Genomic DNA, 12301 nt, shown 5'->3' with positions numbered 1-12301 from the left:
ACACATTCCTGGGCTCATGGACTCCGGCTCATTACAGAGATTATTTTCTCTCTTTCGTGGCAGAAATGTGAGAAAGCTCAGGACTTGAGGGCGTCTGGAAAACAATTGTCTAAAGGCAGCATGCTGCCTTGTGGCCTGCCTGGATGGAACTTTTCCATCTCTTCCCTGTGTTTCAAAACCAGGAAGTGATGTCACAGCACCAAGGCCAACCCCTCTTTTCACCTGAAGAGAGGGAGGGGCCACACAGAGCTAGACAAGGGGAAAAACAAGGAAGAGCTCACAAGCAGGCAGGTCGGTGTGTGTGCTCACTTCCCCAGACTGTGCCTTGGAGACGAATAAAAGATTTTACCCAGGTGGTGGGTTTCACAACACGGATATGGACGTCCCGGATTCTCCAAACTGGAATATGGGGCTGTTAAGGACCTTTGATTCCTCTGAGTTTGGCAGCTGGGAGAAAATTGGCTCAGGTGGATTTGGACAAGTTTACAAAGTCCGGCACGTACAGTGGAAAACATGGCTGGCTATCAAGTGCCCTCCCTGCCTTCATGTGGATGATAAGTAAGTTACAGCTGTTGAGTCACATGGATTATCTTTGTACTGATGTTGACCTGATTACTCTGGCATCGTTCTCAGACTCCTCCACTTAAACGTCTATGTTCTTGTCTCTGAGCCTTATCGTCGGATTTGACCACACAGCAGACTGAGGTTAGACTATGACTGCGCTGGGGAAATGTCAATCAGAGTCCTTGAAGGGGGTGAACACCAGGGAATGTGTGACTCACTGACTGCCAGTCTGGGCACACACACACACACAGCAGCTGTGAGGGAGCCTCAGCAGCAAACAACTGGCCACGTTTAGATTTTTAGACACTGTTAAGTTGTGTAGCAGGAAGCTCTAACATGCTGATACATCCCCGGGGTAAAAGTGAGAGCGCTTTGCTCGGGGACATGGCTGTTTGCTTATTCCAAACAGACCAGATATGAAAGGCTCCCCGCTGATTTCCCCAGTCAACAGTGACATTGTCATGCTGTGGCCTCAGGGAGGGGCTGATGTCTGTTTCTGTAAAGGGGTCCTTACTAAAGATTACACAACGCTCTACGATTCTGTAACATTCTGCATAACCATGAATCTTGTCTTTGCTCTGTGTGGTGTTCATTTATTTATTTGTTTTGTGGATGTGTATGCGTGCGAGTGTGTGTGTGTCTTTGAGATTTCCAGCTGTGCCTTACCTGTGCCAACTTCTGTATAAACCTTCACTGAAGGTCGACACCTTCAGCCGGTCAGCAACCCGCCTGTCATCTGCCGTCTGTGTACACACACTGAGCTTTAGACAAATTATAAATGTTACCTCACAAGAACCTTAATTACTTAATTCAACAAATTAACATTAAGACATTAATTACCTGGCGGAGCTGCACCTGTCCTTCGTAAATGGTAAAAGAGATTGAGATTAAGCCCCTGACTGTCTGAACCTGTGTTTCCTAAATCGATCACTTTTAGTTTTCTTCTCTGACATCAGATTTTGATGTCTCGTGCAGTCATCATCACTGAAACATTTCAAACAGATAACTAACAAACAGGAAGTTGACTTCAGCATTGCTGAAAAAAGAGGACTGACATCCTCCCTCAAACTTGTGGTGCAACTTAGAGCATCCGCTGAACCTGAACCGAAGATGTTATCACCTGCAAACATCTGCAAAGTACATAAACAGTCATTTGACTGCAATCTGCGCTGACCCACACATAACATCCAGCAACAGGCACTCAAAGCCGCCTTTGTCTGCGTGGGTTGCAGGCTGCTGCTGTGTTGTGGCACAGACAATAAAGGAAGCTGTAAAACCGGTCTTACCGGGCCCCTCTGTTAAAGAGAGGACATTGTTTGGTTCGGAGGAGCTGCTGAGGAGCACTTCGGATTAGATTGATGGATTTAGCAAACAAGCGCCTGCCCAGTCTCTCATATCATCCTTCATTGTTCTTACCTGGCAGATTTGGGGGCTTGCGCAAGGACAATTATAGCCAGTCTCCTTCCTAAAGAACATGACTCTTATAGTAACCTGATAACACTGCACATACTAGATTCCTCAGAGTCATAAAAGCCTAATCAGTGCTTCTAATTTCATTTTATTGATGGTGGAAAAACCAAATTCCCTGCTCACCTAGAGAGATGGTCATTAGTGATTTATCTTTGTCTCATCTGTCCTCATTAGAGGTTTGCATTTTTTGGAAGCAGCCTTTGCTGGAGATATGTGCACTGAGGTCATGAATGACCTGCTCAGTTGTGTTTGAAGTATGTCAGCAGGACTTGTGGACTGATAAAGGGAGCTGTGCAAAGGTTGAGCAACAGAGAACAAGAGCTTTGTTTGAGCCTACTGTGCTCCCTGCAGGCATGTCCTCAAGGCCTCAAGAGAGCCACTGGGCAGTGGCAGAGCATGATCCACATACTTGTATTTGTAAATTAATTATAGACGTCTACAGAGGTCAGACTCTCACACTCTCCAAGGTTAATGCTTGTAAACATTCTGCATAGCTGGGTGCTCGGTGAGGAAGATATGTCATGCTCTGGAATTTGGGTTAGGACAAAAGCTATGCCAAATACTACAGTCCAATGAGCAAAGTCTGACCCCAGATACATTAGGTAAATGTTTTATGAGAGGACAGGTTTGATAAACCTGTCTGTGCTATGGAAAGTGACCTGAATACCTGAAAAACAGATGTAACATCTCAGCTGCAGCTCTACACACTTCTGTAAACTGCCCAGACACTCCAGACAAACATAATGTCACCTAAAGGAAATGTAATCAATCATTTCTTAAACACAGGGAGCGTTCAGAGCTGCTGGAGGAGGCTAAGAAGATGGAGGCGGCCAAGTTCCGATACATCCTCCCTGTGTATGGGATCTGTGAGGACCCCCAGGGCCTCGTCATGGAGTACATGGAGACCGGCTCCCTGGAGACGCTGCTGGCCACCGAGCCACTGCCCTGGGAGCTCCGCTTCCGCATCATCCACGAGACTGCGGTGGGAATGAACTTCCTCCACTGCATGAACCCGCCGCTGCTCCACCTGGACCTGAAGCCCGCCAACATCCTGCTGGACGCCCACTATCACGTCAAGGTAGAGACTTTATCACAATGTGCCACCATTACTGCGTGTGAGAACATTAAGATGAGTGATGAAAAAGGTGATGATCACTATCAGCTGGTTCTGCATGCATATCTTTTATAAAACATGGTCTAAATCATTTTGTTGTAATTTAATATAATGTATTCAAAAATGATTTATTGTCAAAAGCTGCAATCTGAGGTTTTTCTATGGCAGATGTAAAAGAAAATCAACATCAATCATCTCATTGAAATCATAAATGAGGTGTGATAATTTAATATCCAGTCAGAGGACAGCTGCCTTTGCTACAAAGCTTGTTAAAAGGCTCAGTTTTAGGGTTTTAAAAGGATTTTCAGCCATGAGGTACTTTGCTGTTCCCTCATCCATTTTAAAACGACAGCCCTGTACACGCTCTGGGCAGACAGGTGTCTCTCAGCCACTGTCCAACCTCCAAACAGCTCAACAGCACTGAGGGCAATGGGTGGGAACTGCCTTTTCTGAGTTTAATACCTGGATGTAAACACCTCACCCGGGCCTGTCTCTACAGGATTAATTCAGCTCCTATTAAATCTCCCTCTGTGTGTGTGTGTGGGTGTGCACCCGTCAACATGAGCGTGATGGGCCTCTCCTCTCCAACAGGCTGGGACATGGCTGCGTTGCCCTCATCATACCACTGAGTGCAAATAATAAGAGCTTAGCTGCCTGTCACATTCAGCAGGCAAAGTTAGTCATCAAAGTCACGGTGCTGCATGAGAAAAGCAGCGTGGTTGCTCTGTTCGAGGGTCTTATCTGATCTCTCTCTGCCTCAGATATCTGATTTTGGCCTGGCCAGGTGGAACGGCCTGTCAGGGGCTGATGACATCAGTAGAGATGGCTTCTGCGGAACTATCGCCTACCTGCCACCCGAGAGCATCATAGAGAAGGACAGAATGTCGGACACCAAGCACGACGTATACAGGTTCGGATCTTTGTCTGCAAACTTTGTTGTGTGAATGTAGGTATTAGTTTGGGATGGGTGTTTGCCATCTGTCCTCTTGTATGTTCAGTTCAGCTCTGACTCATAATCACTGTAATCCATCAAATGTAGGAGATGGATTTGATATGATGTGTTTGTGTTTGACGATCTATCAGCACTGCTTTATACTGAGTTCAAGTAAAATGTCCCTTTAATTGACTCATTTCAATTTCATTTTGCCTCCACTCCAGTTTCTCCATCGTCATCTGGGGGATTCTCACACAGAAGAAACCCTACCAAGGTGAGACTAGTACCAGCAAGATTTTCCTTTAGGGCTGATGGGAAACTATTTTTATGAAAGCCAAACATGCCAAGAAAATACAATTATAAAAAGTTAGGAATGCTAAAAATGAAAATACTGACACTTGATAATTATGACATTACTTCTGGGCATTAAGTCAGTATTATCACTGACAGATTTCTAGTGGTTTGACCCCTTGATTTATCCACTTGAGCCCCTGAATGTTTGTATATGTTGATTAAAACTAACAAAATAAGTTATTCAGGGTTTTGTTTTACATGTGTGAAGAGTTTTTCTTTCATGTAATGCAAAAATTCATATATTTAATATGTGTTTTATTCTACATTATACTGAATCATACTAAACCATAAACCCCATCCTGCTCAAGTTATTGAGTATAACATCTCATACTTTCTGTTTAGTGGGTCAAACATCGGACGATAAACATTATAACTTACCATGAATATTTTTCTTTATCCCTCCTATCTTTTCATCTATTTTTAACATTGTCCTGGCGGGGGTTGGCTTTCATAATTTTCAGTTAACACATAACCCGCTGTTTGTGTGCAGGAGCTGTACTGTATGTGTTTACTCAGTAAATTCCTGAGCAGGCAGGTGGACAGGGCCAGACTGGCAGGTAGAGTGTATTTTTTTCCCAGGCATATCAGGTAGCAGTTCACTTCAAGGAATCTGGCTTCTTCTGAAGGCCGGTGTCTACATGAGTGTTGCCAGGTTGGCACTGGCACTGCCTTCAGTATGTTGATCCAGACATAATTAAAAAGTGAGAGATAGTCTGGTTAGCGTCCCTTCCCATTTTCCTCCTCCACCTGTGAAGGGTATTAAGGCTACAATAGGTGGAGAAGCACATGTGATTAAAGCCCGTAGCTGTTTGTTCTGAATCATTGACCTGGCTGATCCCACAGTTAGATAGAAAGAGGTCAGACCAGGAACTCTGAGAGCTTTTCCCTTTTTGCTCTCATGGGAAACAACAGCACACACACTTCCTTATCTGAGCACACAGGACGATGTTGATAAAGCCATTCAGCACTGGCTCCTACCAGCACCTGAGGCTATGTTGTCATATATAGCCTCATGTGAAGTTGTGATTCTAGTTATTTGTATTTGTCTTCAAACCTTTTGTTACCGTCAGAGCATGAGGCTTCAGATCAGATTTGATTACATGTTAAACCTGGTTTGTGAGTGAAGGAACTGAAGTATGAACCCGTATGTTCTTATTTTTCCCTAGGAGAGAATAATATCCTGCAGATCATGGTGAAGGTGGTGAAGGGGGTGCGTCCAGACTTAGGTGCAGTGCCACGATGTCGACCTTCAGCCTGCACAGGTTTACTCAGCCTCATGCAGCGCTGCTGGGCCACGAACCCTGAAGCCAGACCCAGCTTCCAGGGTAAGTTGTTCTGTGTTCACACATGATAATTCTGTTACAGAGAGAAACTGTTGGGTTTCTCTTGACCTTACTCTGTAAAGTGCCTTGAGATAATGTATGTTTTGATTTGGTGCTGTATAAATAAAAGTGAATTTATTTCTGCACATGGAGGGAAAAAATCATTTAAATTGGAAAACATGCCCCATAAACTTTCTACTATCCTGGAAACTAAACCACTATGAAACACAAGTGATCCTATTCCTTTGACTACACACTCTGGGCTTAACACACACTTAGAAGAATCAAAGTGCAGCCGTCTGTTAAATTAGGTTTTTGTCTTCTACTTTTAGTGCAGCTCTCTCTTCCCTTTTATATTCCCTAATCCCATCCCTGCATTACTGCAACCTGACCCCGAGCTGTTGTCCTTACAGAAATCACATCTGAAGCTGAGGAGCTCTGCTCCAAACCTCAGGAGGAGCCTAGGACCCCAACCTTGTCTACATCAGAGCCAGAGCCCTCGTCCTCTAATGCACTCACTAGTGACCAGGTACAACATGATAACATCACAGTTCTCATTAATGTATAACTACGCACCCCGACAATGGGGAGGCTTATCTCTAGACATGATTATGACTTTATAAGTCATATGTTGCGTAAATGTTTGATGCTGAACAACAGTTACATCACAGATGAGGTATGCCGACTGATGGGATTGTTTAACCTGTGTCCCGCTTTGTCATTCCTGTGGTGTTGACTCTTGTGTACGTGACTAGAAACAAATATCCTGTTGATGAGAAGTGAGAGCTGTTACTCAATGACATGTGTTGGGACAGAAGTTAAACTGTTTTGAACTTCTGTTTAAGTTCAGCAAATCATCTCAATGTCAACATTCAGTAGCCATTGTTGTACTGTAAGTGTTTGGATGAGGGTGGCAGCCACATACCTGAGTGTGAACGTAATGAAATCTAAAAGGAACAGCTTGTTCAAATATGCTTATCGGGCTTTTTGCTCTGCAGGTTAAAGACAACAAGCCAGTGCGTCCAAAGTCTGCCATGTTGCCGGAAAAAGATTACAGCCTATCAGAGCTGCTGAGCCAGGTGGATTCTGGGATCTCTAGGAGCTTTGATCGAATGAAGGAAGGCTGCCACAGCAAAGAGAACACTTGCAAGAGACTGTCCGGCATCTCCTCTGCAGATTCAGCCTTCTCCTCCCAGGACTCGATCACGCTGTCTTTTGAGAAAGAAAGCACATGTGGTAAGAGCTGATTAAAGGGCTAAAGTGGAGCTGTTGTTCATGTTAATCCCAGCTGGTTTACTTGTAACGTTTTAGATTGTTACTCATGATTGTTGTGTCAAACTCGTTGTTGTCATCTTCACTGTTCAGATTCTGCTGAGGTCCAGAAGCGGAAGCTGTGTGAGGCCATCAGGACCAAAGACACGGCCAAGTTGATGAAGATCCTCCAGCCTCAGGATGTCGACCTGCTCCTCGATGGAGGAGGCAGTCTACTCCACCACGCCATCACCATGAACAACGAAGAGGCCGTCAAGTTCCTCCTCATGAATAATGCCAATCCCAACCTTGCCAATGCCCGTGGCTCCACCCCCCTCCACCTGGCCACAGAGAGGCACCTGAAGCCCCTGGCAGAACTTCTGCTAGGTCGGCGCAGCACCAACATCAATGCCAAAGATGAGGACCAGTACACAGCTTTGCACTCGGCTGCCCAGAATGGGGACGAAGCAATCACACGCCTGCTGCTGGACCGGGGGGCAGCCATTAATGAGACCGATGGCCAGGGGCGCACACCGGCTCATCTTGCCTGCCAGCACGGTCAGGAGAACGTCATCCGGGTGCTGCTGAGCCGCGGTGCTGATGTTCGAATCAAGGGCAAGGACAACTGGACGGCACTCCACTTGGCTGCCTGGCAAGGGCATCTGGGTATCGTCAAGCTGCTGGTCAAGCAGGCCGTTGCTGACGTGGACGGGCAGACAACAGATGGACGCACACCGCTGCATCTGGCATCCCAGAGGGGGCAGTACCGAGTGGCACGGATCCTGATTGAACTAGGAGCAAACGTTCACAGAACGTCTGCTGGGTTAAACACACCACTACACGTGGCGGCAGAGACGGGTCATACCAGCACCTCTCGCCTCTTGATCAAACACCAGGCGGATATCCACGCCCAGAACACCCACGGACTCACGCCCCTCCACCTGGCCTCCCAGCGAGGTCACCTGGCCACTGTCAAGATGTTGATAGAAGAGGGGGCGGACCCCTACAGATCCAACCAGGCCCTACGCACCCCCTGCCACCTGGCGGCAGAGAGCGGACACTGTGAGGTCCTGAAAGAGCTACTACTTCACTGTCCAGATGGTGGCGCTATGTCAGACGAGCAGGGGCTGAGCCCGTTGCACCTGGCAGTGCAGGGTGGATACTCAAACATCATTACTATGCTGCTGCCACAGGACTGCCAGGACTTAGTGACTGAGAGCTCAGTGCAACCAGTAGCTGAACCGCCCGCCCCAGTGGAGGCTAAGCAGCTGCAGAGGAAGGTCGTCATCCTCAAACTGACGGAGCACAATGACAAAGACTGCCCACAATCCAGCAGCTCACAGTGTGCCTCAGCATCCTGCTAACAAGAGCAAAGACCCTGTCAAAACTGTACAGAACTGACTTCATGTGATTTTTTTTTTTTTTTTTTTTTTTTTTTTTATACTGCACTGGTGCTTCAGAGTTGGGGAGGGGATTGTCATCAAATCTTAGGAGAGTTTTTGGACTTAAAGCCCTTTCAGCGCTGTAGATCAGAAAAGCTTTAATGTAAATATGTACACTGTAAATAGAAAGTTTAAATACTGTGTTTGAATTTAGACTTTTGTTAACTTTTTTTACATAACAGACTCATTTTTTATGTAACAAGCACATTTTGTGTATCAGAATTATGATTAGGAAACCCGTGACCTGTGGGGAACTTTTGCTGCAGCTGGTTTCCCTGTGACTTATGATTAGTAGAACACAAACTTTGGTCACACGCCTCCGTAGGTGAATGCTGTGGATCATCTCAGCCTTTGAATTCTAAAAAACCTTTGACCTTCAGTGTTCTGTACCTGTTACATATCAGTGCTTCATCATCCATTAAAACATTTAAAACCTTTTGTTTTGTTTGACCTTGTCGCTTTTTTCACGTTTATCACTTAAAGATCTAATATTTTTCTGTCAAGCCACATGGGTGGAATTCAAGCAAGAAACTTTGATCTACTGCAAAATATTAGTCTGTGTCAGTCTCACAGCATCATAACATTGACATTATAATAAAATGTTGTTTAAGGTCCAAAATTGACATACATATATGCAATAATACACAGGAACAGATATACAGTTGTTTACACCTGTTTTATAGCTAACAAAAAAACTAGAAGATAATGTTCATAAAAGATCACACTGCAAAAACACAGCCAGAGGCTTAATCACTGCACTCAGATCTGATATTTTGATTTCTTGATGCATGATGGTACATTTTCCAAATATGGTTGTACAACTTTCATTCCATTACTGTGCCAGTTTTAAATCCTGGTTTTAATTCAATCTAGTTTTGTCAGTGAAAATGGGAACAAGACATTTTAAAATTTCAGTGCAAGCCTGAAAACTGAGAGCGACCAGATAACAATCCTGAACTTATGTGCTTTTTTTCTTCCTCTAATAATTTATGCCACGCTGGTCGTCCAAAGTAATCAAAAGTTTGTTTTGAAAACTTTCTTTCATCACCTCAAGTTACAGCAGGCCTGTCGGGAGGACGTGTTTTCTTTCAGAGTTGGTCACTGTTCCACCTGCATGTGTGCAGGATTATCAGTCTTGATGTTAGGCAGACCTGGCATGTCTGCATCTGCAGCTTCACCTGTACTGTAACATTGATGTCTCCACTGCAGACCCCACAGAGCATGCTCAGGTTGGCACAGACCATGGGAACTGCCCCTGAGGGGGCTCACAGGCTGTAGGATAATGGATGAGTGAGAAGGGGCGCTGATGTTCTACCTGCAGTTGCAGCCTGTTGGCTCATTCCTCAGACCACTTTAGGTTTTCATCACTCACTAAAACCAACATGCCATCCCCGACGCCTCAAGGGCTCGGCTTTTTCGTAACCCGAGAAACTGAGTGCGGGTAGCTGGTGCTTGTAATTATCCTGTTTTTATAGCTAGTGTTTGCAGAGACCCAGAAAATGACTGGTGAAATGTGTGTAATCTGAGGCCTGTGTTTTGTGTACACGGCACTCTGTCCTGCCTGTTGCCTGGCGATCTGTCTCCACTCCAGCTATGGGGAAGATAATGTGCTCTTGTTGCCCAATCTCAGCTTTTATTCGCTGTTAGGACTGCTGTTGCGTTTGATAGACTGGAACGTTTGGTTTGTGTTCTACAGTAACTCACAGTTATGTGTTGGTTTTTTTCTCTCTGGGCTACAGTTCTCTCTTCTGTTGACTGCAACAAGTCACGTACCTCACACCCCTGAAGCACCAGTTTTCAGTCACCATAAAATGTCTATTCTCATCCAAATAGATCATTATTAGCTGTGACCTAACCTTTGACCTTTGTCCTAACAGTACACACAGGCTTATTCCAGAGATTATTCCATATTCATCAGAGCATAATTGAGCATAATTTATATGTGGTTTCCAGCGTAATTCCTTATCTATAATCACTTCCAAAAACTTGGATCAGACACTCTTACCAATTTCAACATCACTTATCATAAGTTTTCTTTGTCAATTTGTTACATCATTGTCAAGGGTGATGAATTTCTTCTTGCTCAAATTCAGAGATAAATAAAGTAAAAGTAAATAAAGCCATTTCTTTCAAAAGGTTGTATCAGATTCCAACCAGAATAAAAAACATTTGCAACATCTGCAAATAAGATCAATTTTGAATGATTTACGAAACCTTACATATGTTATTTTTGTACTAAAGAAACATTAATGGTCCTAAATCTGAGTCTTGAGGAACCCCACAGGTAATGTTCAGTAACACTGATTTATGTTTATCTGAAAATAGTGATATCTATTTTCCACATAGCTACCAAACCAGGAGTGTTTAACCCCTCTAATGCCTTATATCCTTCTAACATTTTAGGTAGTGAGCCATATCACATTTTGAGATAAATAAATACCCCCATTATATATACTTTTTTTTGTTTGTTTTGCAGTTGATAATTCCTCCAAAAGTTCCACCAGTGTCAGTGAATAGTTCAACCTGTTGTAAAACTGCATTGCCTTTCACAGTGTAAATTACAGTTTATGATAAAAATCATCTAGTCATCCACATTGTGTTTTATTCATTATCTTGTATCTTGTATCAGCATCTTTCTTTGCTGTTGTGGGAACTAAGGTCTGTCATTACAAATTCATGTCTATTTCTAGTTACATTAATTGGAATAACTTCCATTGTATACGCCAACTTGCTGAGACTGGCTGCAAATTTGTCAGTGGTTTCATCATGCACTCAGTCATGTTTTTCTTCTGTAACAAATCAACTGAATGTCAGTCTGTGCAGCGCTTCTTAAAGTCTCTTTTTTCATTTTCATTTGTTCCTCTTATAAGAGTCTTGTAGTGGTGGAGGATTCTGTCAATGGGAACATGACTCCTCGGTTTCACTGGATTTTTGGTGGCAGTTTAGCCCACTGTAAACTTGTTGGGTAAATGTACCTTTAGACTTTACATACTGTTCATAGATGAGTCATTTCCTTCACTCCTCTTTTCAGTTCCCTTCAGTTTAGTTAAGCCTGCTCTGGTACCTCACACTCTGATGATTGATGGATGAAGTCAGCCCCCACCATCTCATGAGTCATGGGGCCTTGGGTGAAGGAAAGCAGCCAGGGGCCCAGATACTACTCAGGAACTGCCCAACAGATTTTATCTCCAATCTCAGAAATGAAGCTCGAGGTTTCTTGTTTTTTTTTTTTCGCTGACAGGATGTGATGTAACCCACTGTCCAAAATATCTGCCAGGTCTGCAGGTCAAACTTTATCCCTCAGGCCTGTATACAGACTGCTGCCCATGGTGTAGTGTCCAAAGTGGTTAGGATCATTCGTGTAAACATAAGTCATTTAAAAGAATCAAAGAAAGCAAGTCCAAGAAGGTAATATCACATGTCATAGGACATGGCCTGTGATGAACTATAAACAGTGTGACCTTACGTTTTGTTGGTTTTGATTCACTCAAAGTAAATCAGCTGGTTTGACAATGAGAAATCATGTGTTTTGTTCATTAAACTTAAGATAGAAATTCTTACTCTAACATAGAGTGGTGGACAGTTAATAGGTTCACTGAGGTGCTGCATTTAAGTACAGTTCTGAGGGTAATTGTACTTAAATTGAATATTTCCATTTCATGCTACTTAATCCTTTAAAACCACATTTCAGGCACATTGCAGTTCTTATTGTAGTTTATTTGACCAGTCACTTTGTAGATTAAGATTTTACATATGACCAATTTAAGAAATATATATAATGTATAATATACTTTATGATGTTTCTGCTTTTACTCAGTAAAAGTAAGCAGCAAGTAAAAAAATTCATAAT

General features: G+C 43.7%; 1 protein-coding gene across 1 annotated transcript; it reads left to right on the top strand.

The window, feature by feature from the left end:
* Window positions 1-273: 273 nt before the first annotated feature.
* On the top strand, window positions 274-8889 carry ripk4 (receptor-interacting serine-threonine kinase 4). Its single transcript, XM_023417677.2, has 8 exons — window positions 274-558; window positions 2821-3112; window positions 3910-4058; window positions 4307-4356; window positions 5603-5761; window positions 6172-6287; window positions 6757-6994; window positions 7124-8889. The coding sequence occupies exons 1-8, from the start codon at window positions 377-379 to the stop codon at window positions 8371-8373; spliced, it is 2436 nt and encodes an 811-aa protein (XP_023273445.1). The 5' UTR covers window positions 274-376; the 3' UTR covers window positions 8374-8889.
* The last annotated feature ends 3412 nt before the right edge of the window (window positions 8890-12301 follow it).

Source organism: Seriola lalandi, unplaced genomic scaffold (genome assembly GCF_002814215.2).
Source record: "Seriola lalandi dorsalis isolate HSWRI2012SDOR001 ecotype SW California unplaced genomic scaffold, Sedor1 jcf7180002054577, whole genome shotgun sequence".
Taxonomy (NCBI): domain Eukaryota; kingdom Metazoa; phylum Chordata; class Actinopteri; order Carangiformes; family Carangidae; genus Seriola; species Seriola lalandi.
Note: the sequence above shows the minus strand (reverse complement) of the source record. Positions and strands in the feature narration are given on the sequence as shown.